We start from the raw sequence: 26,499 nt of genomic DNA, 5'->3' as shown, positions 1-26,499 counted from the left end.
AGGATGGGTGATATCCAGCTTGAGACGTGTAGTGTCCTATCGTTCTTAATAAGCGTGGCATCGCATGGAAATGATGACAAGGAAATACACAACAGGGCACTTCTCACTTCAGCGCTTGCAAAGGAACCAACAGGGTGATGGACTGATTCCCTGTTTAGCTGCTGGTCCATCTGTTCTATTTAGATCACTTCATGCACCAGTATGCTTCAGGGACCACATCCGGTGTTATCATTGCCAGTGAAGAGGTATCTTGGGTAGCCCCAACACATCAGTCGGATAGTTGCTGCTTTCCCGACTGTACGGTGTGGTAAATCGTGAGAATATGCAGATATACGTTATTTGAACACATGAAGCTGATCATTATCTCAGCATTGCAGGGTCTTGGAAATGTGTGCAATCTGCAGGCAATGGATCAGCATCTCGGAGTTTCCACCGCTTAGCCAAGAGTGAAGATTTGAGATGCTGGACTTTCTTCATCTTCTGGTTCAATGATAAAGACACTCTTGGTCCTCTCAATATCATTTTGTACGTTGTATATTGTAGGTGTCTTCATCTGTGAGTTGAAGAGAAGAGAACAACCACCCTATCCCCCAGAAGCCACACTAACAATAGTGAATTGGGATGTACAGATTGGTTTCTAGGAAACAATAATGCAAAGCAACAAATGTGGGTGTCCCTATTGGTCAACCTTAAACCTCTAAGAAAATACTTGGTATACAATACTTTTGCAGAGACTACCGGAGAGAATCTACCTAAGGATGGTGTCTACTGGGGAAAACAGAAATTTCCCTGCCTTGAAAACTATAGTGTCTGCCTCCTGCCAGAAATACCTAACTACCTGGCTATTGCAGCCATAAAGAGATGTAGAACCATTTTAAAAGTCAAAAACCCACACGCCTAACCTCGCTGTACAGAAGCCAGAACTAGTGGCAAGATGGGTTCTCGCGCAACCATCACCATGGTACCACGTGCACCTGGGTCAGCGCGACAGCAGCACGTGCACATGGAAGTGAATCTTATGAGTAGGAGATCCTCCCTACTCTGGCGACCGTCCTACAGTGGTAAGTTAAGATCTGTGAGATGTGTGACAATGCGGGTGGTGATGGGGCAGGTGGTGTAATATTAACCCTGTAATGGGACAGAGTATGTGGAATGTTCAGCGCCTAGACGACATGAATCTACTGCTACATAGGTAAGACGATCCACAGTCAAATGAAGCCCTTTGTGGAAATGTGATGCAGTTTCTCCACTCGCAGCGTGAATGCTTGTCACTCACAGAATAAGTAACTTAAAAAGACTGCAGTCAAAGGGTCTCTGCACCTGTCATCCTTAATTAAGGGAAATCCGAAGATTAGTGTACCATCCGACTATGGTTTGTGGAATCACAAGGTTTATCTCATCCCTGGTGTATCAGCCATTCTCCACTACTACTCGTTTCTTTTTGGCACTCTTTCAATCAATCAATCAGGATTTTAAAGCGTGGCTAACCATATTCAAATTCAAAGGCCGCTCTTCTTCTAAGCGCTACTGCTAATAAAGCTTGGGCAGGAGCATAACGCAAAATGACGAGGCCACCCCTGCAGAACGTCATGAGGGCCCCTCGAATCTCCTATATAGTACAGACCTTCATTGGCCATTGGCTGATTCGGGGGTCCCTGATGGGTGGGGGAACCACTGAAGTTTGGTAAAGAGGACCATTGAGTAGGGAACAGTAACAATACTTCATGACAATTCAGTGTCTACTAAGCCAAACTTTATTATAAAAGACAAGACTCATTTAATTGGCCTGCAGTGTGAGTATTTTTGTTGTGTTAGTCTCATCGTTGACGTACCTCAGTCTTCTTACCAAGTTATTGCTTTCTCTTCGTGCCTCAGATTGGCAGATTTCCTCCGGAAGACACGAGCTGCTATCGTTTTCCAGAAGCAGTACCGAATGCTGGGGGTGTACCGTGCCTACCAGAGAATCCGCAAGGCCGCCATCACCATCCAGGCTTTCACCCGGGGCATGTTTGTCAGGAGAGTCTACCACGAGGTACCGTTTTGTCAAAGAAGAGATGAGTTGTGCATACGTCGACACCGTGTTAGGTGCATCAAGCAGTCTGTTACGACTTAATGCTTCTATTGATGTTTTTCACACCTTTGTGGTCTCTTTTTACAAGCGAGTGTTCATGTATTTATTGATCGGATGTAAAGTTCTTCTGAAAAGGCGCTGTCTCTTGGGAAAAGTCCGCAGGAAACCATAGCTCCTGCCCTGTGCCCTCCCACCGCACCCACAGTTACCACATCCTCTATCCATGGGGGGACCCCAAGGCTCTGCCCGGCCCCTCTCCTCTTCCGCCCATTCATCCATGTGTTATTTTCGGGTTCTCCACGCACCCTTGTCCTCTCTGGCCATCTCATATGTATGATGCTCCGCTCAACCTACACTTGAATATAGTTCTCATCAGCCGAGGCCCTTTCATATACCCATTTCTCTTTATTCTTCCTGCTGAACACCCTAAACCTCGGCCATAAAGCTGGGGTTCAATTTGATAGCTGATGTGTCTCTCATTCACCAGCTCTGCTCACATCACTCTGCTCAGCCTTTGCAAGATCTGACCATCCTTCTCAAAACTCACTGCCCAGTCCCTTATAGCATGTCCTGTGCAGCTGTTTCCTTCTTGGTCTTTCACAATCATCCCTTGTGGTGGCTTTGATTTCCTTTAGTATCTTCAACCTTGCAGGTGTTTATGGGTGGCTGTAAAGGAGGCAGGTTTGGAGTGGCTCATCACCTCTACGTGTGTGCATATGTGCGACATGTCATCCAGCTATGCAGCAGCATCCCTACCATTGGAAGATGGAATGGGTGAGACCTCAGTGTACTCAGATCAGGAAAAGCAGAGCAAAACAGACCTGCTGGCCCTGGGGTGCTGCCCTCTCTGCACCTTTGTAATGTAAAGAAGGACAAGTCTATAGTTACCAGTGGCTGGCTTGGTACCTGGAATTTGGGTACCAACTTGGAATGTTACATCCCTTCTTTATTTACTGGGTTTGTAGTACGCAGCATTCATCCCCAGGGGGATATCACAGAGCTAAGATGCCCCCTATCCTTCTAACTGTGGTACTGAGATAGATTTAGGATAGCTGAGATATTTACATTAAGCTCTAAAAAAACTTGGTTTTTATTTTTTTTCTAAATCTAAGGTGATTGTCAGTAAGACTAAGGTCTAGGGATAGAGTGGTCCATTGGCCCGGTGTGAAAATGAGCGGCCTTTCTAGCACGACAGTCCTGAACTTTGTAGACAGTCTTCTTCATCCTTCTAGCTGTTAGTAGATCATCTTCTGCTGCAACTTGCCTGGCTGTGATTCAGAAAATAGCTCTATATAAGATCCAATGCCTGGTCATGGAAGCACTACAATGTCTCGACCATCTGTACCTAGTCACCTACTCTCCATTTACACCCCAGTTGCCTAATTCATTGACTGACTCAACAACCTCTATATGACTGTCTCCATCACACTCCCGGCTACAGCCTCGCGTGTTACAGTGACCTTTGAGATATTGGTACGAAAGATGTCTAATTTATTCCAATCACAAGATAATTAACAAGACTGCACACCACTACCTGCAATGAAGCTGGCATCCTCTCTCAGCAGCTTTTGTTTTCCATCTGCACAGCACACATTCATCCCATCACTCACAGCAGAGCAGACTCTGAGAGCACACAAGTCAATAACAGGTTTTATTATGCCAGCATTTCACGGGAATTTTGTGTACCATTGGCAGCTAAGTATCTGTATAGCATTTCTTGTGAAGATGTCATTAACTCACCAAACAAATGCAAAAGTTAAAAAAAATAAAAAATTGCCAATTTAGGAAATAGTTGATATCAAAATTGCAAGTATACTTGAGCAAGGGTGGACACGTCTTCTACTCTAAATTTAATACTCCCCTAAAAAACATCTTTAATACACCTGATGCCACACAGGGTTGTGAAACACATAGGCAAGAAATTCCCAGTAGGGTTATACTTTGTAACAATTCAGTGCCAGCGCCCAGAGGGGGTGTGGAGTAGTATTTGCAATGTAGATGTCGCCAATAGTGGTAGAAGTAGTAATGGGAAAATCCCATGTATAAGACACACATTTGTTATAAACCAAGAAGAGGTGGTAACCCCTTGGATAAGGTATTATCATTCCACAACTATCGCCACTCAATGCAGGTGCACGTTCAATGATTATTCTATCTGTATACTATTATCATGACGTCTTTAGAGCCACTTTTGTCTCGGACTAATCTCTGCAATAGAGAACTGGGCCAACCCGTCGTCATTCCAGCGCTCATGACTTCTCCTCCATCTTGTGTCGTAGCTCTTGTTGCAGCACAAGGCGAGCATCATTCAAAAGCACGCGCGACGCTGGATGGCTCGCAGGAGGTTTGTTCTGTTCCGGAGCGCTGCCATCGTCATACAGTGCTACTTCAGGCGGATGAAGGCGCGGCAGGCGCTGAAGCAGCTGAAGATCGAGGCACGCTCAGCGCAGCACCTGAAGAAGCTGAATATCGGCATGGAGAACAAGGTGGTCCAACTGCAGAGGAAGATCGATGATCAGGTGAGTTACCAGGCAGCTGGTAGCACTGTCAGAGGTCAACACAATACTATGAATGCATCATTTGCCACTGCCAATGTTTCATTTGACTAGGCTTTCTCCCATTCCATTGCCTGTAGTGAGGTAGTATGACTTAGTGACTCTAGAACCTGGAGACCTGGGTTATAATAGAGGCTTCAGCACTTAAACAAAACTCTTCTGGGAAAATGACTCAAGGCCTAATTTAGAGTAGACAGCATTGTAAACTCCACATGTTCCTTTTCAATGCAGTTATCTGTCCTCTTATTCCAGGTCAATAAATAATCCCCCACACACCTCTCTGGACTTTTCTTTGCATGTGCATGTAACTGACTTGGACACTAAACCATCCACTTTTGAAAAGAAAACTGATGTTACATCTCTGCACTTTATTCAAGACACATCTGGTCTTGAGCCTAAGATTCAGATGTAGCTCCTTAAAAGGAACATATTACATGTGGTCTGGACATCTAAAATGGCCTTCCATGGGTAATTGGAGAGATCGAAATACAACTGGTGGAAAAAAAGCATTTATTCAATTGTTTACTTACTATATTCATACATGAGTAGTAGTGATGGATGAGCCAGCAACTTTAGAGGGATAGCCGAGCCGACGCCATGTAAATGATGCAACAAACATCATGTAAACATATAATAATGTGCTTAAAAATTTTAAAAAATTGTGTGTAGAATCACCTTAGCAATCAAATTATAGCCCTACATTGAGATGTACTCATTAAAAGTAAGAGTTTTTAAACATGAACCGACAATGCTGTTAGTGAACTAAGAGGCAAGTCTGTTGTCATGTGTACAATCTCTGTGGCCTAGGGTCTTGCTATAGATGGAGCAACATTGTAGGCTATTAAATCACACATGAGGGGATTTTGTACAGTGCACATCCTGAACTCACTTACTTGAAGGTGCTGTCTTTTGTGATAATGAAGAAAAAGGAGGCTCACCGAAATAAGGGACACCCCTGTTGAGTGCCATAGAGGTACAGACTTGTATTTCTAACTAACTAGAGATACCCGAGAGTCAACACTCATGTGCTCCCTCTCACACTCCAGTACCCACACATTTTTCTCTCCCACTCACCTCTACACCCTGTTATGTCTTGTTTTTACACCTGTCAATCCACAATCACCCCCCTCCCACCCTCTCATCCTGTGGCCAAACTTGGCATTGCCCCAAGAATGAAAGGGTGCTTTGATGCCCATGCAGACCATCCTGTGTGCGTGTGTCTCCCCTTTTCTAAGACACCTGGGTTCGGGGGGTGGGGGGGTGCAAAGGATAAGCCCTCTGAATAGACGCTCAGTAAATCATGTGCTCCAGTGACATCATAGATAGTGATGTTACACAACCTTTACGCTCCAGTGACATTACACATAATGACATCACATGAGGTTTAACCTCTAATGACATGGCAGATATTACATCACACAAATCTCAAACTCTGGTAACACCACACAAACTTCATAATCTTTAGTGGTATTACAGGTAGTGACATCACATTAGTGCTTAATAAGAGCCAGTGGGTTTTGGTGCTCTGTACTGGCACTTAATTGTCAAAAGCGGATCTTATGCCCATTTGCCACATGGTGGGCCTTATTAGTGTAAATTAGAGATGAGCAGAACAGCAGTTGTTCATTATTTTACTTCCCAAGCCATTCATTTAGCTTTGGGGGCCTGTAATAGTCTGAATTGTCCCACTTGTAGAAAGTGTGATGGTTAGTAGGGGGCAATGGGTGGTGCAAGGTGCAGTGGCCTCCTGACGAGGGCCCTGGCACTTATTTATTTACAAATTAAGCACTGCATCACCTAAACTGTTATGCCCCTCTGCCCGGCCATCACAGATTAACTCTTCTAACATGGCTGGGCAACAAACGAGTGAGCAGGACAGTGCCAATCCTAGCAGTGGCCACTACTAGCAGGCACTCGCCACTGGTGCGGGCTGTCGTGCAGGCTCTCCTTCCCCTAGAGACGACGGAACCAGCGTCTCTTCCAGGGATGCAGGCATTGTGTTTTCTTGCTTCCCGCAGGCGCTGAGAGTAACTGGAAGTTTCTTCTTTCAAAAGAAAGATGGAAGACGTTGGATAGAGGGAAAGTGTTTTCTTCTCAATCCAAGATGGTGGTGAGGGGAAGTCTGGGATAACTTCCTGTTCCTCCCCTAACTCAGGAGGAGATTTCTGCTACATCCTCGTGCCACAACACTACGGATAATCTTCATTGTGTGCTTCGCTCTCTGGTGTCCAGTTCTCCTTGGATGCTCCAGCTTTGCTCCAGTACTTGCTCCAGTCCTGTTCTGATCCTCACTCCAGACCTGCGTAAATCCTCGCTCCACTCGGTGCTCCAGTCCTCCTCCAAACGTCCTCCAATTCCTTGCACTCTAGAAGGGTTCCACACATCTATGTACTGATGAAGGAGCCTGTCATAGGTACACTACAAGGGTCCCACGCATTTATGTGCCAAGGAACCCATGGAGGCCTCATCATTGGAACATGGGTGTGTGTGTGTGTGTGTGTGCATGTGTGGGAGCCTTTTTAAGGTAATCATGACTGCTCATTTATTGCACATAGATTTGTGGAACTATTCTAGGGTACCCATGACAAGCTCGATCATCAGCACATAAATGGCTTGTGACTCCTCTAAGATACCATTTGTGGCTCCATCATCACCACATAAATGGCGTGTGACTTCTTAAATGTACCAATTGTGGCTTTATCATCAGCGCATGGATGTGTGGGACCCTCATAGTGGACCGATCATTGCTCCGTCCTCAGCCCATAGCTGTGTGGGAAGTTTCTATGGTAGTAATCACTAGTCCATCACCAGCAGTTAGACGAAACAACGAAGGGTAAAACTAGACCCTGGTGGGCAGGATTTGTCACTTGAGGTGGCATGCAATAAATCATTATGAGTATGCAACAAAATGTGCAGCACTGTGTAAATAACCTGTCTTCAAAGGCAACTTGACTGACGGTGACCAACTGAAGTAAACTTGATACTCATAAATTTTAAACTAATGTGCAAAAAGGAAAAGTCACTCAGTGCTCCAGCTCGATGCTACCCTCTCCCGGTCTTGAGGCAGAGAGTAACACAGATGAAAAGGGGCCTCTGGACAGAGCAGTGGAGGAGCAGCAGTGTAGAAAACAAGCTCCCCCAGATCTGGAGAACCATAGTATAGAGAAGACATGCTTGGGATAAGATAACGACCTCTACATAGCAGGTCTGCATCTTGACTCTGAGGATACTGCAGCAACTAATACTCTGCACAAATGCAGGCTGTTTGCCATTCCTTCCAGTACAAATTCTTTGCTCTTTTGCCTAATATTGAAACAAACATTTATTCCATGTATTCAGTTTTGCCTGGTAGGAAACCTAGCATGTCTAATGTGTTCTGTGAAATGTGTAAAGTCGGCAGGGTACCATGTGGCCTTTCACGCTATGTATTCTATATTAGGGGTCAACCCTGCTATGTGACGTCCAGATCCATGAAAGATTTTCCACATAACCACTGACTATGTAAACGAACCCCATTCAGACCAAACATATGAAGAAAAACAAGGAGTCTACCCTTATAACCCTACTATACCTGGGTAGAATAAATGTACTCCAGAAACAAGAGTGGTACAATAGTAGGGACAGATCCAAATATTGAATTACTCACAATGAATTTCTAAATTGATCATTGGCAATGTACTTTAATTACAACAAAGTTATTCTCTTCATTTTTGGACATAATACCAAAGCGAAAAACAAACGTCATATGTATAATGTCCAAATAGAATTACATCACAATTATTTACAGAAACATATATACAAATATACACGCATATACAGACACTGTCTTCATCGGTCTCCACAATTATTTTGAAAATGTGGTTGTCAATGTATTGAGACTGTCATCCACATGAAAGAGATGGTTGCCAAAGCTGTCACATCAAATATTTCTGCTTTCCTTAAGTACTTATTAAGGGAAAGATGTGAGCTCTAATCCAAGTACAGACGTAAACTATTTTTTATTGCAACCTCCTTGTCTAAATGTCGATGCGTTTCGGCCCTTTTACATACAGGCCTCTTCAGGACTCATGGAGAGATAAAGACCTAACTATCATGCTTAGTACAAACTATTGACCATCTTACATTGTGAAAGTTTCCAAACTTGCAGCCTCAATATATTTCTATCTTAGTGAGAGGTCCATCCATCGGCCCGGAAAAATTGGCCCTTCTTACCTCGTTCCCTTCGCTGTCACAATAGTAGTAGAGCTCTCCTTTTTGCTACCTTTAAATGTATTATATATTAATTTTGTTTATTGGTAATATGTGACACTGTGCATTTTTCCCTTCTCATTTACGCCAAGCATATTGCATCAGTGTAAAGCACTCTCTTGCTTCTTACCCATTCATGTACATATCATTTGTGATGTTTATGTTTTATCCTATATCTTTCTTACTGTTGCATCTGTGATTCTGCTATCTGCCTGAACCTTTGTATTTTGGCGCCATTTTTGCAGAACAAGGAATATAAGAACCTGAGCGAGCAGTTATCCTCTGTCACTAGCTCCTACAGCCAGGAGCTGGAGAAAATGCAGAAGGAGCTGCAGCGGCAACGGCAAACCCAAGAGGGCGAGAACCAACTGGCAAGCCTGCAGGAGGAAATTGAGCAGCTCCGCGGTGACCTAGCGAAAGCGCGGAGCGAGCGCAAGATCTTAGAAGACACGTACACGACAGAGAAAGGGCTTCTACAAAAGGTACGCCCAAATTTTAAAGCCAGGCCTGAAATAGCTTAAAAGCTTTAAGCCTTAGTACAAAGACACTGAGTGCCATTAACACTGAATGACAGATTTCGAACTGCACAAACTGTATAGTTATTAAAATAAGGGTAAAGGTTTAGGGGTCTGTAGTTTGCAGTGAAGAACATGAATTGTGAGTGGGAATCAAGGAGGCTAGTGAATCTGGAGGCAAGAATTGTGTGATAATGGTAGTAAGAGTGTGGGTTTATCTGCCTGGCATCTGTCAGTGGTTGGGCTCTAGGAGTTGTGTGCAGATGGCCAGGGATGTAGGGTTTCATATTCTAATAGAATAATACGATCAGTCGCACAGGGAATTGGATTAGGCTGTTAGGGAACTGCCACTAGTAACTGTGTTAAGCTGTGGTGCTCCTATGTAGGGAGCTGGTGCTGGAGTTAGCTAATGATAGGCATTGGGAAAACTGCAGGTTAGTAGTCTTAGATAGGTTTTTGGTGTCAGGGATTCGGGGTTACCGGAGCACGTAAAGGGATCAATTGCCACTTTGGCTTGAATTTGGAGTAGGCCCTTAGTTCAAATGGGGTGAAAATTCCTGTTACAAGGTTTGCTGATTTTCCTCAAACTCACTGTTATCCTCACAGAGATTTCACCTGCACAAAGCAGGCAAAATCTCCAGGAGAGAAACTGAGGGGAAGTTGGAAATAACAAGCAATACGGGCTCCAGTATTCATGATATACATACTTCTTGGCATCAAAGTCTCCAGAATAACCAAAAGCACACTCAGGACTGTCAAATTCACATATGAGCTTATTCCATCAGTGGCAGCTAAGTGACACGTTTCAGCACAACAACGTTGATCACCCTCACTGGCATTACACCATAATATGTGTCTAACGCATAAAAGTGGATACAAAGCCATCAGTCAATCAATTAAAGACATGTAAGTGTGCACAAGATATGAATAACCCAAGACTTAGCCCAAGTGGGCATCTTAATAGTGAATTGCACCAGACAAACATACAATGAAGCCTAGGCAGGCCAAAGGATTTGTACCTGCAGTATATCGCAGCTTCCTAAAACCTGCAGATTTATGTGGTCCTCCCATAAAGAACATAGAGCTACAAAACATGCATATCGATTGTTATAAAAAAATAGTCACCCACCAAAATGTTCAAAAGAATATCTCATACGGAAGAGTAAGGTAGGTGGCGGGGCCTCTACCGGGAGCATCTCTCATCCACCACAGCTGAGCCAGGTGTATAAAGTCCTTTCCTCTCCTCCCTGTGAATGGGGAAAAAAACAATAATCAGAATTAGTGGGGAAAAAAAACTATTCTGTTAAAATTCACTTAAGCCTAAAGGGCAACAAGTCCACTAAAAGTAGCAGATCACAATACAGAAAATCCCAAACTTATATACATATATATATATATATATATATATATATATATATATAGTAAAATAATGCTACCACCAATCATGATATTGATAGGACAACCCAGATGTACTGATGACTCTTCATCCAAGTTCAGTCCAAATGGTGATTTTGTATTCAGATCAATTATGTGCCAAGGCTCTCTCCTCCTCAGTTTCAATAGTCTGTCTCTCCCTCTGGGATCCACCTCAGTTTTTTCCATACCACAGTATTCCAGCAAATTACAATCACTGTCAATGTGTCTTGCCACTGAATAGTGTTTGTCACGGTTAACAATTGTTCTCATACGTTCTAGTAGCCTCTTACATACTGGGTGAATGTGCTGCCCACACATCTTAAATCACAAGGGCAGCATAGTACATAGATCACATAGTTAGTAAAGCATGTAAATTGAGATATTTCCTTTGGTGCCTTTCTATTCAAAAGATCATAACTACTGGTATTCTTAGAGTGCTTACAGACTTTACAATTACAACATGTATAAAAGCCTGTCAAATCAATGGTATTAAATCTAGTTTTTGGCTGTGCCATATGATAAATAAGTAATCAGTAAGTCTTGCCCACATCACTATCTTTTCCATGTCCTGGGAAAAACAGGTACCATGGACATGTGCTCCTGCCACCAGCCCATCAACATTTTAGCATAGCAGGGGGCTAAGTAATTGCCCATGGTGTTTCCCAGAATTTGCATATACTGTGTTCCATTGAAGAGAAAAATGTTTTTATTCAGACAGTACATCATCTCCAGTATCATCTTAGTATGGATACAGCAGATTGATATACATTGTATACATACATATAAAGTTATAGACATATAAACATATACAGAATCAGAGTTAAACATTTTAGCACACATACAACACAACATTTTATCACACACAACACACATGGAAATCAATAGATAGATAGATAGATAGATAGATAGATAGATAGATAGATAGATAGATAGATAGATAGATAGATAGATTAGAAAGATATTACCTAAATGGCCCTGGTACTTTTAAATCTGGCCCAGTGTGTGTACCCCCTTGAAATTCACTTCTAGAGGCACGCTGGTATCCTATATATTAAGCAGTTAGGGGAATTCTCCATTTTTCAATAATTCGGTGAGAATCTGCTTTTGGATATGCTGTACGCAGGATGGAATAGCACCAGTAGGAATTTTTCTCTCATGACCACAAGCACACAAGATCGTTAGAACTCATGTTCAGTCTCAATGGACACATTGACTGTTGTTTATAAATATCTCCCAGTTTATAGGACTAATAGTGAGTACTGCCGTGGCTTGGGGCCTTTTGTTACCAAGGTGATCAATGTCATGGTTAGGGCAACGCTTGCTATGTTATATGGAGGCTCTTTGTTGGTATTGATTGGTTGGCTCAGAGCAAAGGCGAAGACCCACTTGCACTGTGGAACTCAGTGTGGTGCACCCACCCAGGATTTTGAAAAGGTCTTGTAATGTGAAGAGCATAGCTGGTGCTGAGTGCCCATTATCTCGGGCAGCTGATTGACCCCTTCCCTTTACGTCATTATTGTCATTTGCTCTCCTGCCAGGCCATTAATAGCACAACCACAGTCAGTATTAGCATCACAGAGAGCTCTACAAACAGGTCACAAGTTAGCTTCTGAAAGGAGGACTACAGAAGCAGGTGCTTACATGGGGAATGTGAGTGTGGGTGCAGAGGAGGCAGTGAACAAGAGACTGGGAAAGAAAGAGTGAATTGAAGGGGGCAAGGGAGTGAAAATAAAGAATAGGAATTCAGCAATGCAGAAGAGGGATGACACACTTCCAGATATGTATCTAAAGGGAAGGATGGATGCTGCTCCATTTGCACTATAGTAGTTCAGTGTCAGTCCAGCAGTCTAGCGGCTTGATTCAGAGTTGGAAGTACTAAACTTGGAGGAGAATGCAGCAGTGGAATTTGCTTCACCACAGAGTCAGTTTGGTGAAGCAAATACCACCAGTAGATTATCTTTCTGTATTGGCACTCCAGGAACAGGAGAATTTTCATTTACCATCAAACTCTAAATCAGGCCCTTGGGCTTCCCAACAATGACAAAGGCCCCTTCACTTCCCCATCACGTTTGGAACTGCAAAGCGCTTAAGGCAAATTGTATGGGAATGCTCAGCATCTGCAAATGTTGGGGTCCATTTCAGCAGGCAGTCACTGACGTCTGCAGTGTGTGTTTATCTGGGAGAGGTTGGAATGTTTACCCACTGTCTGTCATGATCTGAAACCATTCACCAGCAGAGGGTGCAGAGGAAAACAGAGTTAGGTGCTACAGCTGTCAGGTGGCCTGTCTCATATTAGAAAAGGGATAGGTTAGTGACCCAGCACAAGCAGTTCTGGAGCAGTGCAGCTGTTTTAAGGCAGTTTCTAGGCCATTACAGTCCACAAAACGAGTAATTTCCAATACTTAGCTCATTATATGAACATGCCTGCTTTATTTTACTAAGTATAAAGTGTCACTCAAACTGTCACAGATAAGATATTGAAATGTCACACATAAGTTCCCTGAAACATGGAAATGTCACCTATAAAGCGTGGCAGCTTTGATTCAGCCATTATAATCTTATGTCGATGCAACAGGTATTGTTTTCAAAGTCTTTAACATTCTCCAGAATCTTTACATTACACACTGTGCCTCTGGAGCCAAGCAGAACCCTACTGATGAGCCCCAATGGGGTGAAACCTGTCTTGGGTTGCTGGTGTTCTGGTTCAGCAGGGACCTGGCCTGAACTGTTCCCACAGGAGCAGGGTCAAGGCTGATTTGCATATGGCTGGGTCCAATCTGAGGTAGCACTGTGTGCAAAATCAGGATGGACTGGGATGCAGCCCTGCCTAATTACCAGTGGTTGAGAATCATTCACACTTTTTTGTATGCTGAAGCTGTTTAGGGCAGTTTCTGGACCATTTCACCCCACAAAACGACTAGTTGCTGGTACTTATGTCATTACATGAACATGCCTGCTTTATTTTACTCAGTAGAAAGTATCACTCAAACTGCACACGTAAGACATTGAAATGTCACACATGGCCTGAAACATGGAAATGTCACATATAAAAACTTGCTAGCTATGATCTGGACATTATATAGAATTTTTTAATGTAAAAACCAATCTTTCTCATAGGACCTGTACAGTATCTACTCGAGGACCACAACCGCAGTTTGAAGTGGAAAATTCATTTATCTATGTTCCTATCTTTTAAAGAAGCAGAATTCAAAAATAAGTCCGTACTACAGTGTGATGATAAAACAGGCACTTTTAGTTGCTTAATTTCTGAACCACAATATCAAAGCTATTTTGGAATCTAACAAAACACCTCATCCCCAGTGCCTCAAAGTAAGCAATGTTTCATTTTGGTTCTGGCGTTCACTGGGTGTGTTTGAGCGAGTGAAAGAGCCATAAATAAGCAAACCTTGCAATAACAACGTTAATTATCACCTGTCCGCCCAGGAGACATTTAATTTGGTTGCTGCACTGGGCAGCTTCAGCAATTTATGCGTATTGTGTGGGCGAAGCTGAAGAAACAAATTCCTAGTCCTTCGTTAGTTTTGATTTAGGTCCTCACCGGGCCTTCTGTGGAACAATCTCCCGCGCGTTGTTTGAGGCGTGATGCCAGGTGTGGATCTGAAATAAAAGGAGATCAGGAATCCTATATCACAAAGTTTGTACCCTAAGCAATAAGTGTTTGATTCTCTTCCACAGATTTAGAAATATAGTCGATTCTATGATTTTCTTGTCATGTGAAGTAACGTTCAAGGACTCTTGTCCCTAAAGTAAGGTTTTTTGCTTTCCAACGCCTTCCAATGATCTTATACTAAAGGATACGGTTAGGCTTCCATTTGCGCCTAAAAATCAGGATTATAAACCAAGCGCAAACTGCACACGTTGGGGTTTTTTGCCCTCTCCATTTTCACTGGCTATAACCTGTTGCACATCATGCAGGAAAACATTGTTCATCCCAGATTTGCGCAGCTCAGAATGGGGACTAACATGCTACCAGAAACTCCACTTGCTAGGACAAAAGTTGTAGCACCACACATGGGCGTCCGCAGAAAGTTTTTCGGGGTGGGCATCATTTTAACATCATCAGCCATACTAATGCAAGCAGCGTAAGATTTCAGCGGCCGTAGTGTTATGCTGCACTGTGAGCCTGCACACCAGGCTGTACCTAAATCTAGAGGGGGGAACAAGCACCCCACCCCCTCCCCGCGGACATCCAGCAGCAGTTTATTAAGCTCTCCAGCTACAGCACCGGTTCCAGAGTGTTCACTGTGAAAAATCACCCAAGATTGGAATACAGAACATAACGCACAGCCTACAGAGCTGTAACGCATCACTGAGACCCCAGATACAGCCCTTCCTTAAAAAGAAAACATTCTCAAAAATACAACAATTACTGTATACTACTGAATCATAGGTCCAAGGACAGCTAAGATAGAATAGGTAAATAAATGACAGCATAGTCTTTGAAGTGGAAAAAATGAATAGCTGTCAACATTGGGCCTGATTTAGATTTTGGCTGAGGGGTTACTCCGTCACAGCAGTGACAGATATCCCATCCGCCGAAATCTAAATCCCATTGTTTCCTATGGGATTTCGGTTTCAGCGGACTGGATGTTCTTTATGGTTGTGATGGAGTAACCCCTCCGCCGAAATCTCAATCCCATTGTTTCCTATGGGATTTCGGTTTCAGCGGACTGGATGTTCGTTATGGTTGTGATGGAGTAACCCCTCTGCCGAAATCTAAATCCCATTGTTTCCTATGGGATTTAGGTTTCAGCGGACTGGATGTTCATTATGGTTGTGATGGAGGAACCCCTTTGCCGAAATCTAAATCAGGCCCAAAGTCCTCGAAATCAACAGGGGCGAGTCTAGACCTTGATAAGACACAGGTCTATTCCTTCTTCTTCAGCAGGGCCTTCTCCTTCTTCGGTGACTCCAGCTCCCATCCACATTTGATCGCAGTAATGCTTAAAGTGGAATGGAAAATGGGGAGGGGGTTCTCTAACAGGGACATGGCTAAAGAAGTGTAACTAGAAATCCTGTCCAAGCGGTGTGTCCTATGTAATTAAGGGCATTGCAATAAATATGTAAAATAATCCTATGCTTCTCACAGCATCCTTCCTGACTAGCATTTGCATGTCTTCCTGTGAGTTGTATGTGAATGCATCCATACGTGTCACACTGTAACCAACACATACCTAGAACCAGCCAGAGCTATTGGATGTGCCAAGGCTTGTTATCTGTGTCAGATAAGTTAATAACAAAAATGATTTTGTAGTAAATAATTAGCATTCAAACAATGTAATTTTGAAAATATGAGACTCTTAATTAAGCATTACTACGTTCTCTGAAAGGGGTAGTGGCCTTCGGAGTGTATCAGACATTCCCGTTCTCTCCTTTATACAACTTTTTTCCTGCAGTCTCTGTGTTAGAAACCTACCTCCTTCTTCTGATCTCTTCTTTCTGAAATCTTTCATCTGCATATCTTACACTCACATACAATTACAACTGGCACACATGCAACCATTGCTCTGTGCGCTCTGGAAAAAGGCCAAAAACTGAGGCTCATATTTATGAAAAGTCATGCAACGTAGAAACTGAACTTGCTGTGCTGCATTACATGGAAGGTAGAGAGTAGAACAGTTCCATATCTACTAAGATGTGTTGTTGTTTTTCGCTCTTTCTGCGCTGGTGCAGTTTAGGCTGCCATGCGCCAACGCACCCATCCTTGTGCCATAGTGCAGGAATCGGTGCGTTCTGTAAGGAATCGTTTTTGGACTGGAAGGAGACCCTTCCAGTACAAACCCATCCTTTAATACTTTTCTTGCGTACTGAAGAATGAAGCGTACATGCAAAGTAGGGCAAACAAGGAGAAATTAAAATATTTCTCCTTGAACACCTGCCTCAAGAAGGCGTAAGATTTTGGCACAAGGCAGCGGTAAATCTGGATCTGGACGAGTGCGTAGTCTGCACACCTTCGGACCCTCTGACAGGCAGTGTGAACAACTCTCACTGCCTTCAGCTCTCAGTCGTGCCCCATGCTCAACACCCACTGGCAACCTGAACTCACTTGGACGCCAGCAGGTAATCAGTTAAAAGTATGACTTATGTAAAAAACACCATAGCAACACAACAACTTCAAAAAAGCAAATATTTTTGAGGAGTGCAGGAAGAAGTAAAATATGTTAAATGTAAACATGGATTGCATTGCTGACACAGAATATCTTAAGGTTTTTTTTAAGTCGTAGTTAAGAAATCGATCACTGTTTTTGCTAGGAATGTTAAACACGTCAAAATAGAGCACGGAATGGAACCACTCCAAATTTGCTTTTTAATTACTGCGAGGTCTGAGATCTGCTTAAACACACTCCACTTAAAGCCCTGGATCAGAAATAAACCTGGGCTTGTCCTTTCCATCAGAAAACACACTACATTATCATTCACCTCTATCACTCACGTGGGTGCAAAAAAACGTGAAAGACCATTTGGGACAGGAACAGGTTTCTTGATTCTCACCCATTCTCCCACAATCACCTTCTTTCCTTGACCTTCTCTTACTGAGCCTCACTCTCCTTTGTACTGAACCTCTCATGTCCACCCTCCCTTTTAACTACGTGAATGGAGACATTCGCTGCCAATCCTGCTACTGCAACTGATCCTTATTCACATGATTAACTCTCTCAATTAAACCACTGGGTGATACAAATACCGGCAGACACAAGGAAACCCTTCATATCTGTCAAAGCCAATTAGCTTCCATTGTCGATAACTATTTCACCAGGATGACCTTCTCTGACAGTGATCTACGGCATAAACTGCATAACTGTTTTGGTGTTTGCATTCTGTACGCAATGGACCCAGTATGTCCAAGGCTACTTTACTCCAAAGCAGTATCTTCGGAACCACTAGTACAACAGGCAGTGAGGTTGTTACACACATCTTGTCACTCAAAACAAATGCATTGCCTTATTTGCTTTGTCCACACCTGGCAGTATGGGGGCCACATCATGAGCTCATTCTTTTTGCTGCGCTAACGAACAAGGGATCTGTGTTTTTCATTTTTTCCTCTGTAGCACAAACATTAGCTCGAAAAATCTGTGAGTTATTGCATGTGCCACTGACAGCAAAACTCGAAGCGCGAAGTCCTGTATTTCCAAGCTCTGCTTTCTGAAGCCTATCCACTAACAAAGATTTTTAGAGTTAATGTATGCACTAAAGATCGAAAAATGTGCAGACCACTTCTGCACTGGTGCAGCTGAAAGAACGGGATAATGATATGGCCCCTAACCTTCATGGACACATTTCAACACCCTGGGCCTCAATATATGTTCAGGCCGGTGGCGGATACCTCCACTCCGGTTTTCCGCCCACCAATCCCATTACATGTCTCCTGCTGAAAAGTGCGACCGGGCTGTCCATGGGGGCCCCTGATGCCCCTTTTCCGATAGCCTTTGCATGGCGGTGAGACCGCCATGCAAAGGTTGGCGGCAAGGGGACTCGTAATCCTCAGGGCAGCGCTGCCTCCAGCACTGCCCCGGTGAATTGAGACCACCGGCACGCCAGGCCATCGGCTGGGGGCAACCTGGCGGTGTTGGTGGTCCAACCGTGGCGGCTCCGACATGGTCGTGATGTGGTGGTCGGACCGCGGCGCCACCGCGGCCCTGGCGGTTCTAGGACCGCCAAGGTTGAAATGAGGCCGCCTGTCTTGCAACTTCTCTGGTACAACTAACAAGCCCCCATGTCTCTCAAGTTCATCATTACACTTTCGTTTTCTGCAACAGGTCCAAAGGGAATTAACTTCCCTTGCAACTGCTTCATAGGGGGGCACCCCTTAAGGTTATGCTCTTTGATTTGTTCCAACTCCTCATACCCCTCCAAAATGTTTTTCTAATCCTCAAGCAACACCCTATTCAACACTGACCCAACCAGGATCACCACATGTACCATATCTACTTCATCATCACACTCTTGTCCATCCAAATAATCAACCACAGGTAGTCTAGATAAGAAATGTGCAGCAACATTGTTTTATCTTTGAGGCATGCTCCAACTTGTATTATAATTCCTAGAAGTGATACTGCTACTAAGCAATACACAGTACAGTCCTGCCTCTACCCTGGAGGCTGAACCAGTCAATCAAGGGTCCAGTATGTAAAATTAGTGCAGAAACCCACACAAATTCTTAAAATGTTAACCTCTCCACAATTCAAAAGCCTCCTTTTTCTATTGTGGAATACTTCTGTTTGGCTTCCCGTTAGGTTGTTAGTGGAAAGGTTCATATTTCTCCATTCTTTTCTGCAAATAAATCACCCTCAACCCATGGTTGCTTGTGTCCATCATAATGATGCTTACATCCTTAGTAACAAAAGGCTTAAGTGCTTGAGCCATAACTATATCATTAACCTGACTAAACGTAGGTTCACAGTTTACACTTCACGCATACTTTTTGTTCCATTTAATCAATTTAGGTAACACTGCCATGTTACTGACAGTGTGGCATGAGTTTGGCATAGTATTTAACAAGCCTCCAAACACAAGCTTAGCTGATCTGTATCACTTGGGAAAAGAGCTTCTTCAATTACACTATATACTTTAAGTTTCAGTTTGATACCCATGTTCGATACAAAGTGGCCCAAGTAGCCCAATCCGTCCTGCACTTATCCTTCCAGAGTGTCAACTTGCTTTTTTACACCCTCCAACACTTCTCCCAACGTCTTGTCATGTTAGATGTCATCCAACCCATGTTTCAGGATATCATCCTGGAAGTACACTACTCCTTCTACGCCTCTGAACAACATACTCATCCCTCTGTAGGACATAGAGGACACATAGCCTAATCGAAATCTGTGTGTTTATACCAATCCACTCCCTTTGGAACTGCAAACGATGCAAGACATTTGGATTCTTCTTACAGCTCTAGTTAAAGCCAACAACAGTTCTCAGAATATGGACACCTGTGCAACATTTAACATGCACAACATTTTATTAATGTTGAGGAGGGGTTCACGGTCTACTTATATATTGGGATTGAGGCCGTACAAGTTTAACACAACCTTAATGCCTTTCAAGACTTGCATGCCAAACCCACTAGCCTAGCCATTCTGAACTTTTGACCTTTTTAACAATCCCCTTTGCAAATAGGTTCTCTAGCTCCCTTTTCAAGTCCTTCCTCAAGTTAAATTGCGCCTTTTTCCCCTTTTTCACAACTGTTGGATTTTGTGTTACAAATCCTTGAGTTTTCCTGCAGTGAAAACTTCAGAATACCTTCCTACCAACTTGTCCCTGTCTCCTTTCTTCCCACCCAAATCTCAAATATATTAGTCCTCACTTGATCCTTCCATCACACATAAACTGTACCAGTAGCTAAAGTATCCTCAAACTTCAGCTTGGTCTCAAATGTCCCAATCATCTCAAATATTTTCCCCATATACAAATATATTAATCCCAGACTATTCTAGATTGACTTGATTGAAGCTTCATAATTCCATATCATCTATCAAGGTAAATGGCGATCCTAACTCTGCTAAGACTCTAACATCCTGACCATTTATGAGCACACTGTATTATGGTGGTTTCTTTTAATTTACTTCCACTTTGCTACATCTACTACACTAAAATCAGTACCCTTTTCTGTAGAAATTATCTAAACATAATTACCTTCTTCCTCCAAACAGCATTTTCCTAATGTTTTGCACACCTTTCTAAATACCGCTGATTGCCTTAAATATTGAAGGAAAGTGCCCTTTCTCTTTACACTTGCAACACACCTGCCCGCAAGCTGGACAGGGTTTGGCATTCCAGAAATGTGTTCTTTCAACAACGGAAGTGCACACTTTCATAGCTCTCGTGCAAACCCCTCTTTCCTGTACCTTCACCCCACCCTGCCTATTAGAGGTTGCTTAGCTTTGCATTTCCGTTTTCAACCCCCTTGTATATGCTTTTTATCTCTTTCACTCAGATGTATATCTCAGAGTGTTGACTCCCTCTCACTATGCTTGAAGCAGCTTCTAACTGGGAATCCTTAGCTAATAATGACTTCTCTTTAATTCTGTTACTGTTAGTCTTTTCAATTAGTTAGTCCCTGATTAATTCATTCTTCAAATTGCGATACATTCAAGTGACTCTCAGTGTTTGTGGTGCAGGTACAAAGTCATTTACTGCTTCCCCAGGCAAACTGTTCCATTTAAAACAAGCATTTGCAATTCAGTGGGTCTTGCATATGCTCGAGGTACAGCTATTGGCATTACAATTTCCTAACTGGACTTTTCTTGCCACATAAATTGAAAATGAAAAGTAAAACAGTTGACATAAGCGAGCTGATTCAAAGCGCATGAGCGCGAAGGAGAGACACAGAAGGAAAAGGAAGTTCGCTCGCAGTCAAACGCATCAGCAAAAGTGCAATTATCCATGTAACAGGGTCAGTGTCCAAGACGGTAACAATACCGCCCCAAAGAGGGACAAACGTAAAGCATTTACCAATGATAAAAAATGATTTTTGAAAGCCAAGCCCACAAACGAGTGAAAGTGATGGGCGTGTGGTGGGCATGATTAAAAGCCCCCAAGACTTACAACAGGTGAAATCGCTTGTGTGCTCGACCTAAAAATGTGTGTCTTTCCAACACCACATCTCTTCCAGGGATTGAGAACACTTGTATATTCATCAATTATTTTCGCTGTGTCTCCCTACTTTTCAATTCCTACCTTTACTTCCTCCTCAATTCAAATGAACTCTGACATTGCCCCTCATTCTGGGTGCCACCACCCCTTATGCGCACTTACAGCTTATTCCCAGTTCTGAATCCTGAATTTCCTTTCCCACTCTTAATGTGCATTCCTTACATGAACCTCAAAATGTTAAGAGCCAGCAACCTGTCAATTTGTCACTATCATCAATGTCGCACTTGTTACTGCTTGTGGCCTACTCCTGTTCCCTACACACGTACCCCTCGGCTCGCAATAGCACGTGCTTTCCTGTCCTCTCGACCTCTTGCAAACACCAAACCATGCCTGGCATCACCACGTGCAGGTACCACAGCACTGACCCCGAATGCCTAGGAAACTGAATACTGTACCTGAAACCACTGTAGCACATTCCCAAGCACCTACCATGGTTTGCTCTCAAAAGAGCACATATGCTGCGAGATCACAGTGCTGCACATTTTTACAAAGCTAAGAATGTGGGTTACCTGTTCTGTAATTCTATGCAGGCTTTAGTTGCCTGCTTACATTGTTTTCTGACACATTTTTCACTCCACTGCTTCAGCCTGATCCCTCTGTGCCCATCTGTCAGGCATATGGCAGCCCTTGTGTTGTTTACTAGTTTCTTAGTTTTAATGTAATTGCAATTGGCATGTTTTAATTAACACTCCTGGTATCAGTCCTAAGAAACTATCCTTGTAAGACACAGTTATTCCTAGGAATGAACAGAATTCTGTGGCTGCCTTGAACCTCGGTGTGGACAGCAGGGACAGCCCCTCTGCAATGGCGAAGGAGCGTCGCCCCACTGCCTCAGCCAGCAGCTGAAAATTAAAACAATATTTGATTATCGTTTTATTTTTCAGCTGCTGGCTGTGAGCCAGCATGTGCAGGAAGAAGCAGGGCTGTGCCATTGGAGGGAGGAGGAGGAGTGGAGTGAGTACACCTATGTGTGCATCCGCATTTGGCCAGATGTTTTAGGCTGGCCAAACTGACAGGCGCACTTAGGTTTCTTATTCCCGGCTGTCTTGCACAGCTAGGTTGGAGAAATAGCAGATACTCCAATGCAGTGTCTGAGTGGCAGACCAAGCTGCTCAGACCAATCCATAGCATGAGAGCAGTGCCAGAATTGCTTGGGGAGCCTGTTCTGGTGTCCCAGGGACTGCTGGGACACCAACCCCATCGGGAAAGGAGCAAGGTGTCCAGCGGCAGAGGAGAGGTACTTTTATTTTTATTTATTTATTTTATTGTTCCAACTACCCCCATCTCCCTACCCCCCTTGAGATTTGTAGTGGCCGCCACTGGTAGACAGTGACCCCATCTTGGCACAGATTTCCCAAGATATTGCATTTTCTTTCCTTTGTGTAGAAAAACGTCCCTTCATACAGTGTCTGCCTGCTCTCTTCTAACTGCAAAGCAATCTACTGTGCTAGCGCTAAATGCAATAATTTCACCTATACATCGGTATACTTATGACTAGGGGAGCTTCAAATTCTTCCACATGACCTAATGAATTCTGGTCACTAGAACATCTCAGAAGATATCAATATCATTATTAGAGCTTTCAATTTTTTTTATCAGAATTAGAATGCTGTTAATCTCCATAGATGCAAAATTAAATCTGATATTTCTTTTTGACAACTCAAAAGCAGCTTTTATTTAGAGTAAACACGTCCAGGGTGAAGTTACTTTTGTTTCATCATGCTGCGCAATCAGCAAACTGAATCACCATTGGGTGCATTGAGGTTGTTTCACGTGCTACATATAGTGATTGTACTTCCCTGACCAGTGGCTATCAGAAGTGCTACTCAAGTGGACCAACATTTTTTCTACCTGTGCTGCTGTACCACACCATCCTGCCTCTGATCTCAAGACCCTGCGTACCTTGGAGGAAAGAGATCCAGTGGTGTATGAGTGAGAGTTGGTTCACCCTCAACATGAGTTGTTGTCAACAGGTGGGACCGGCCAGCGCTCTCTAGGAAACAAAGAGATGCTTGTAGTTAATGCCTCTGGGTGATTACTGTCTGTATCAACAGTAATAAACACAGGGGTCAGGTTTGATGTTTATCTGTAAATATGGAAGTCTACCCTCATCAATTCACAAAATCTTGTGGTCACTCTTTTTGCCATCATTCACGTTTACAGACCCAGGTGACAAAGCAACAACCCCTACGGCTATTAATTGTTCACTGGTAGATTGTTGTAGCAAGATTTTGTGGGGGGGCTATAAGAAAATGATATAAAGTGTCTACAAAGCATTCAAAATTTTGCAGTGAGAGTTGCTACTAGGCTGTATCTCTGTGATCACTGTAGCCAGCCCCAAGGAGAATGCATTGGCTATCAATAGCGTAACGCATAATGATGCACCTCCCTTCACAGACTGTGATGATGATCCCCTGAGACTCCCATATCTCACAAATACCTATTGGCCATGGGTGGAATGAGGATCCGCCTAGGGGTCCGTGCCACAGGGGCTGCAAATACAAAAACAAGGTGATGGATGAAATACTAGAATTAATTTCAGCCACAGGCAATCGCTCAGGGCTGCACCCCAGTCCAACATTTTTTGTCCACCATGCCACCTCAGTTTGAACCCAGCCATATGCAAATTAGGGGTGGACGATAAATTCTGCTCCTCCGGCTGAGTTCACAGAGTTTTGGCCACTGCAAGTTATGCATGTAACGTGAAATTCTGGCCAGCGTGATGGACTTTTTTCTTGCGTACAGTTTACCAGTGGTAAGTTGGTGACCATGGTTGAGAATTGGATGCTAGAAGGGCACCCGGGGACATTTTCCCAACGCGTACGGTTGTGGGAGGTCGTGATGTCTGTGTTTGGAAAGCTGCCACTCGAGTAGAAAATCTACTCAAGCTGTAGCAAAACCAACTTAAGCAGCAGCGCCCTCTGGTGTGGCATGTGGTGCAGTTTGTGCTGCTTTCTTAGCAAGGGACAAGTTTCCAGAGAATTAGCATGACGTACCAATTTTTGTCTGCTTGCGGAACTCTATTGAATCTTGCAGAGTTTTTGTGATACTCCACGGAATTCCGTGGAGTAAACTCCCCGACTTCCGCCCACCCCTAATGGAAATCAACCTTGGCCTTGTTCCTCATGGGAACAGTCCACTCCAAACTGCCAGGCCAGGTCCTCCCTGAACTGGAACACAAGGAACTTAGGATCAGTCTCACCCTAGTTAGGGCTTTTCAGCCAAGTATAGCTTGTTTCCAGTGGCACAGTGAACCCAGGACCCACTTCTGGGCATACCCGGCGCACTTAGGGGGTCATAAGCAAAAACAACAAGGTGATTGATCAAACATTTGACTTAATCTCAGCAACTGGCAAGCACTGAGGGACACATCCCAATCCATCAGTTTTTAACCCCGAGAGGACCTGGCTTGGCACTTCGGGCTGGACTTGTCCTATTGGAGCAGTATCAAGACTGATTTGCATATAGCTGGGTTCAGACTGAGGTGGCTGGGTGTACAAAATAAATAATTTGGGATGTGGCCCGAGTGATTACCAGTGGCTGAGAATAATTCAAGCATTCTATCAATCACTGTTTTGTACACTTTTTGCAGGGGCTGCAGAGCCATGCGTTACACCACTGTTGGCTATCTGTTGCCAACTTGATCAACTTTCGGACACTATTGATGACATTTAACATGCTTGATGAAGGTAGACCTCTTCACTGGTGATGAAAGCTGTGCCCTTACATCCCAAAAAGGTCCTTGGGACAGTCAGCATACAGCTGGCTCGTTATTTACCCAAATTAAATATACATCCATGGGTGGCAAACTGGTTCAAGTAACGAGTCAGGTGAAAAAACATTCTCACCTTAGCCCTTCAAGTTTCTGAATCCCTTACCCTTATCCCAGTTATTTCAAGCTCTCTTTTGTGATGGCTTGGTGTGCAGCACCCACATGTGCTTTTTTATATGCTCTGGCTTTGACTTTAATTTACAATGTTTGCCTGAAAGCGTACCACATTAATGCCAGATGTTTAAGATAACCAAAATATTATAAATATATATACAGTTAATTTAAATGTACTCCTTTGCATGGTCAGTGGTCATCCTAAAATTTTGACTGGGACCTGCCCCTCCTGGGCTCTCCATTTGTACACATGTAAAATGTGGTCCGTGTCAGCCGCATGTCTCTCCTTCTCCAGCTGGGGAAATCAGGTACCATCTATAGAAGTGACCTATTTTCAACCCTGTGTGTACATGGTGCCTCAGCCTCCAACTGCGCATATGGAGGTGGCAGCGCCATGAGGCTCTTAGTGACCTTTCCATCAGTGGAGCAACCGGGGAGATACAGGAACACCGATATGAGTACAGGATTAATGCACAGTGATGCACAGCAGCTGCTGTTGATTACAGAAGGAGGACAGCAGGAGATGAAGAGCCCCAGATATTCACAATGCCACCTTGCTTCCTCGCAGCCTTGCAGTCCACGCACTTTGCAACAAAGATCCCCCACATTGCCCTTCTGTATAACACCCAGCACTGTGCTGCTTATAGCTATGCTCATGCAGCTCCTGGTTGCATCTATGTTGTGTTAGACGGTCTCATAGTAAACTCAACGGAACACCGTGCCCAGTGTAGCACTAGTGAACTGGAACCCAGGCCACTGAGGAAAGTGGTTAACTTGAACTATGACTCCAACTTTTCCCACTTTAGTGTCACCAGTCGTGGCTGACGCCTTACGTTGTGTGAGGAACAGTTCAGCACACTGCAACTTCATGAAGAAATGTGACTGTTATCTACATTCAGCTGACCATCTCCTAACAAATACAAACTGGGCACAAGCATAAACAGGGTAAACACCACTATTGAAACACCATTAACAAATGCTTATAACATACAAGAATTTAGGTAGAGTGACGAAAACCCCCACTGATTTACACAGGTTTGCTGTGCAGATTCACATCTGTGAGTAACATTTGCATTTCTGCTAATTATATTCCTGTGAGCATTGTATACCAAATACACATCAAATAAAATAAAA

The 26,499-nt window shown here is 43.6% G+C and overlaps 1 protein-coding gene across 2 annotated transcripts in view; it reads left to right on the top strand.

Moving 5' to 3' along the window:
• The window catches only part of MYO5B (myosin VB), an 842,958-nt gene that overhangs the window by 673,032 nt on the left and 143,427 nt on the right, over positions 1-26,499 (top strand). For both annotated transcript variants that reach the window (XM_069219220.1, XM_069219218.1), the window contains exons 20-22: positions 1,876-2,032; positions 4,351-4,590; positions 9,120-9,356. In XM_069219220.1, the coding sequence (XP_069075321.1) occupies positions 1,876-2,032; positions 4,351-4,590; positions 9,120-9,356 (634 nt within the window). The remainder of the gene's footprint in view (positions 1-1,875; positions 2,033-4,350; positions 4,591-9,119; positions 9,357-26,499) is intronic.

This window comes from Pleurodeles waltl, chromosome 1_1 (assembly GCF_031143425.1).
Source record: "Pleurodeles waltl isolate 20211129_DDA chromosome 1_1, aPleWal1.hap1.20221129, whole genome shotgun sequence".
Taxonomy (NCBI): Eukaryota; Metazoa; Chordata; class Amphibia; order Caudata; family Salamandridae; genus Pleurodeles; species Pleurodeles waltl.
Note: the sequence above shows the minus strand (reverse complement) of the source record. Positions and strands in the feature narration are given on the sequence as shown.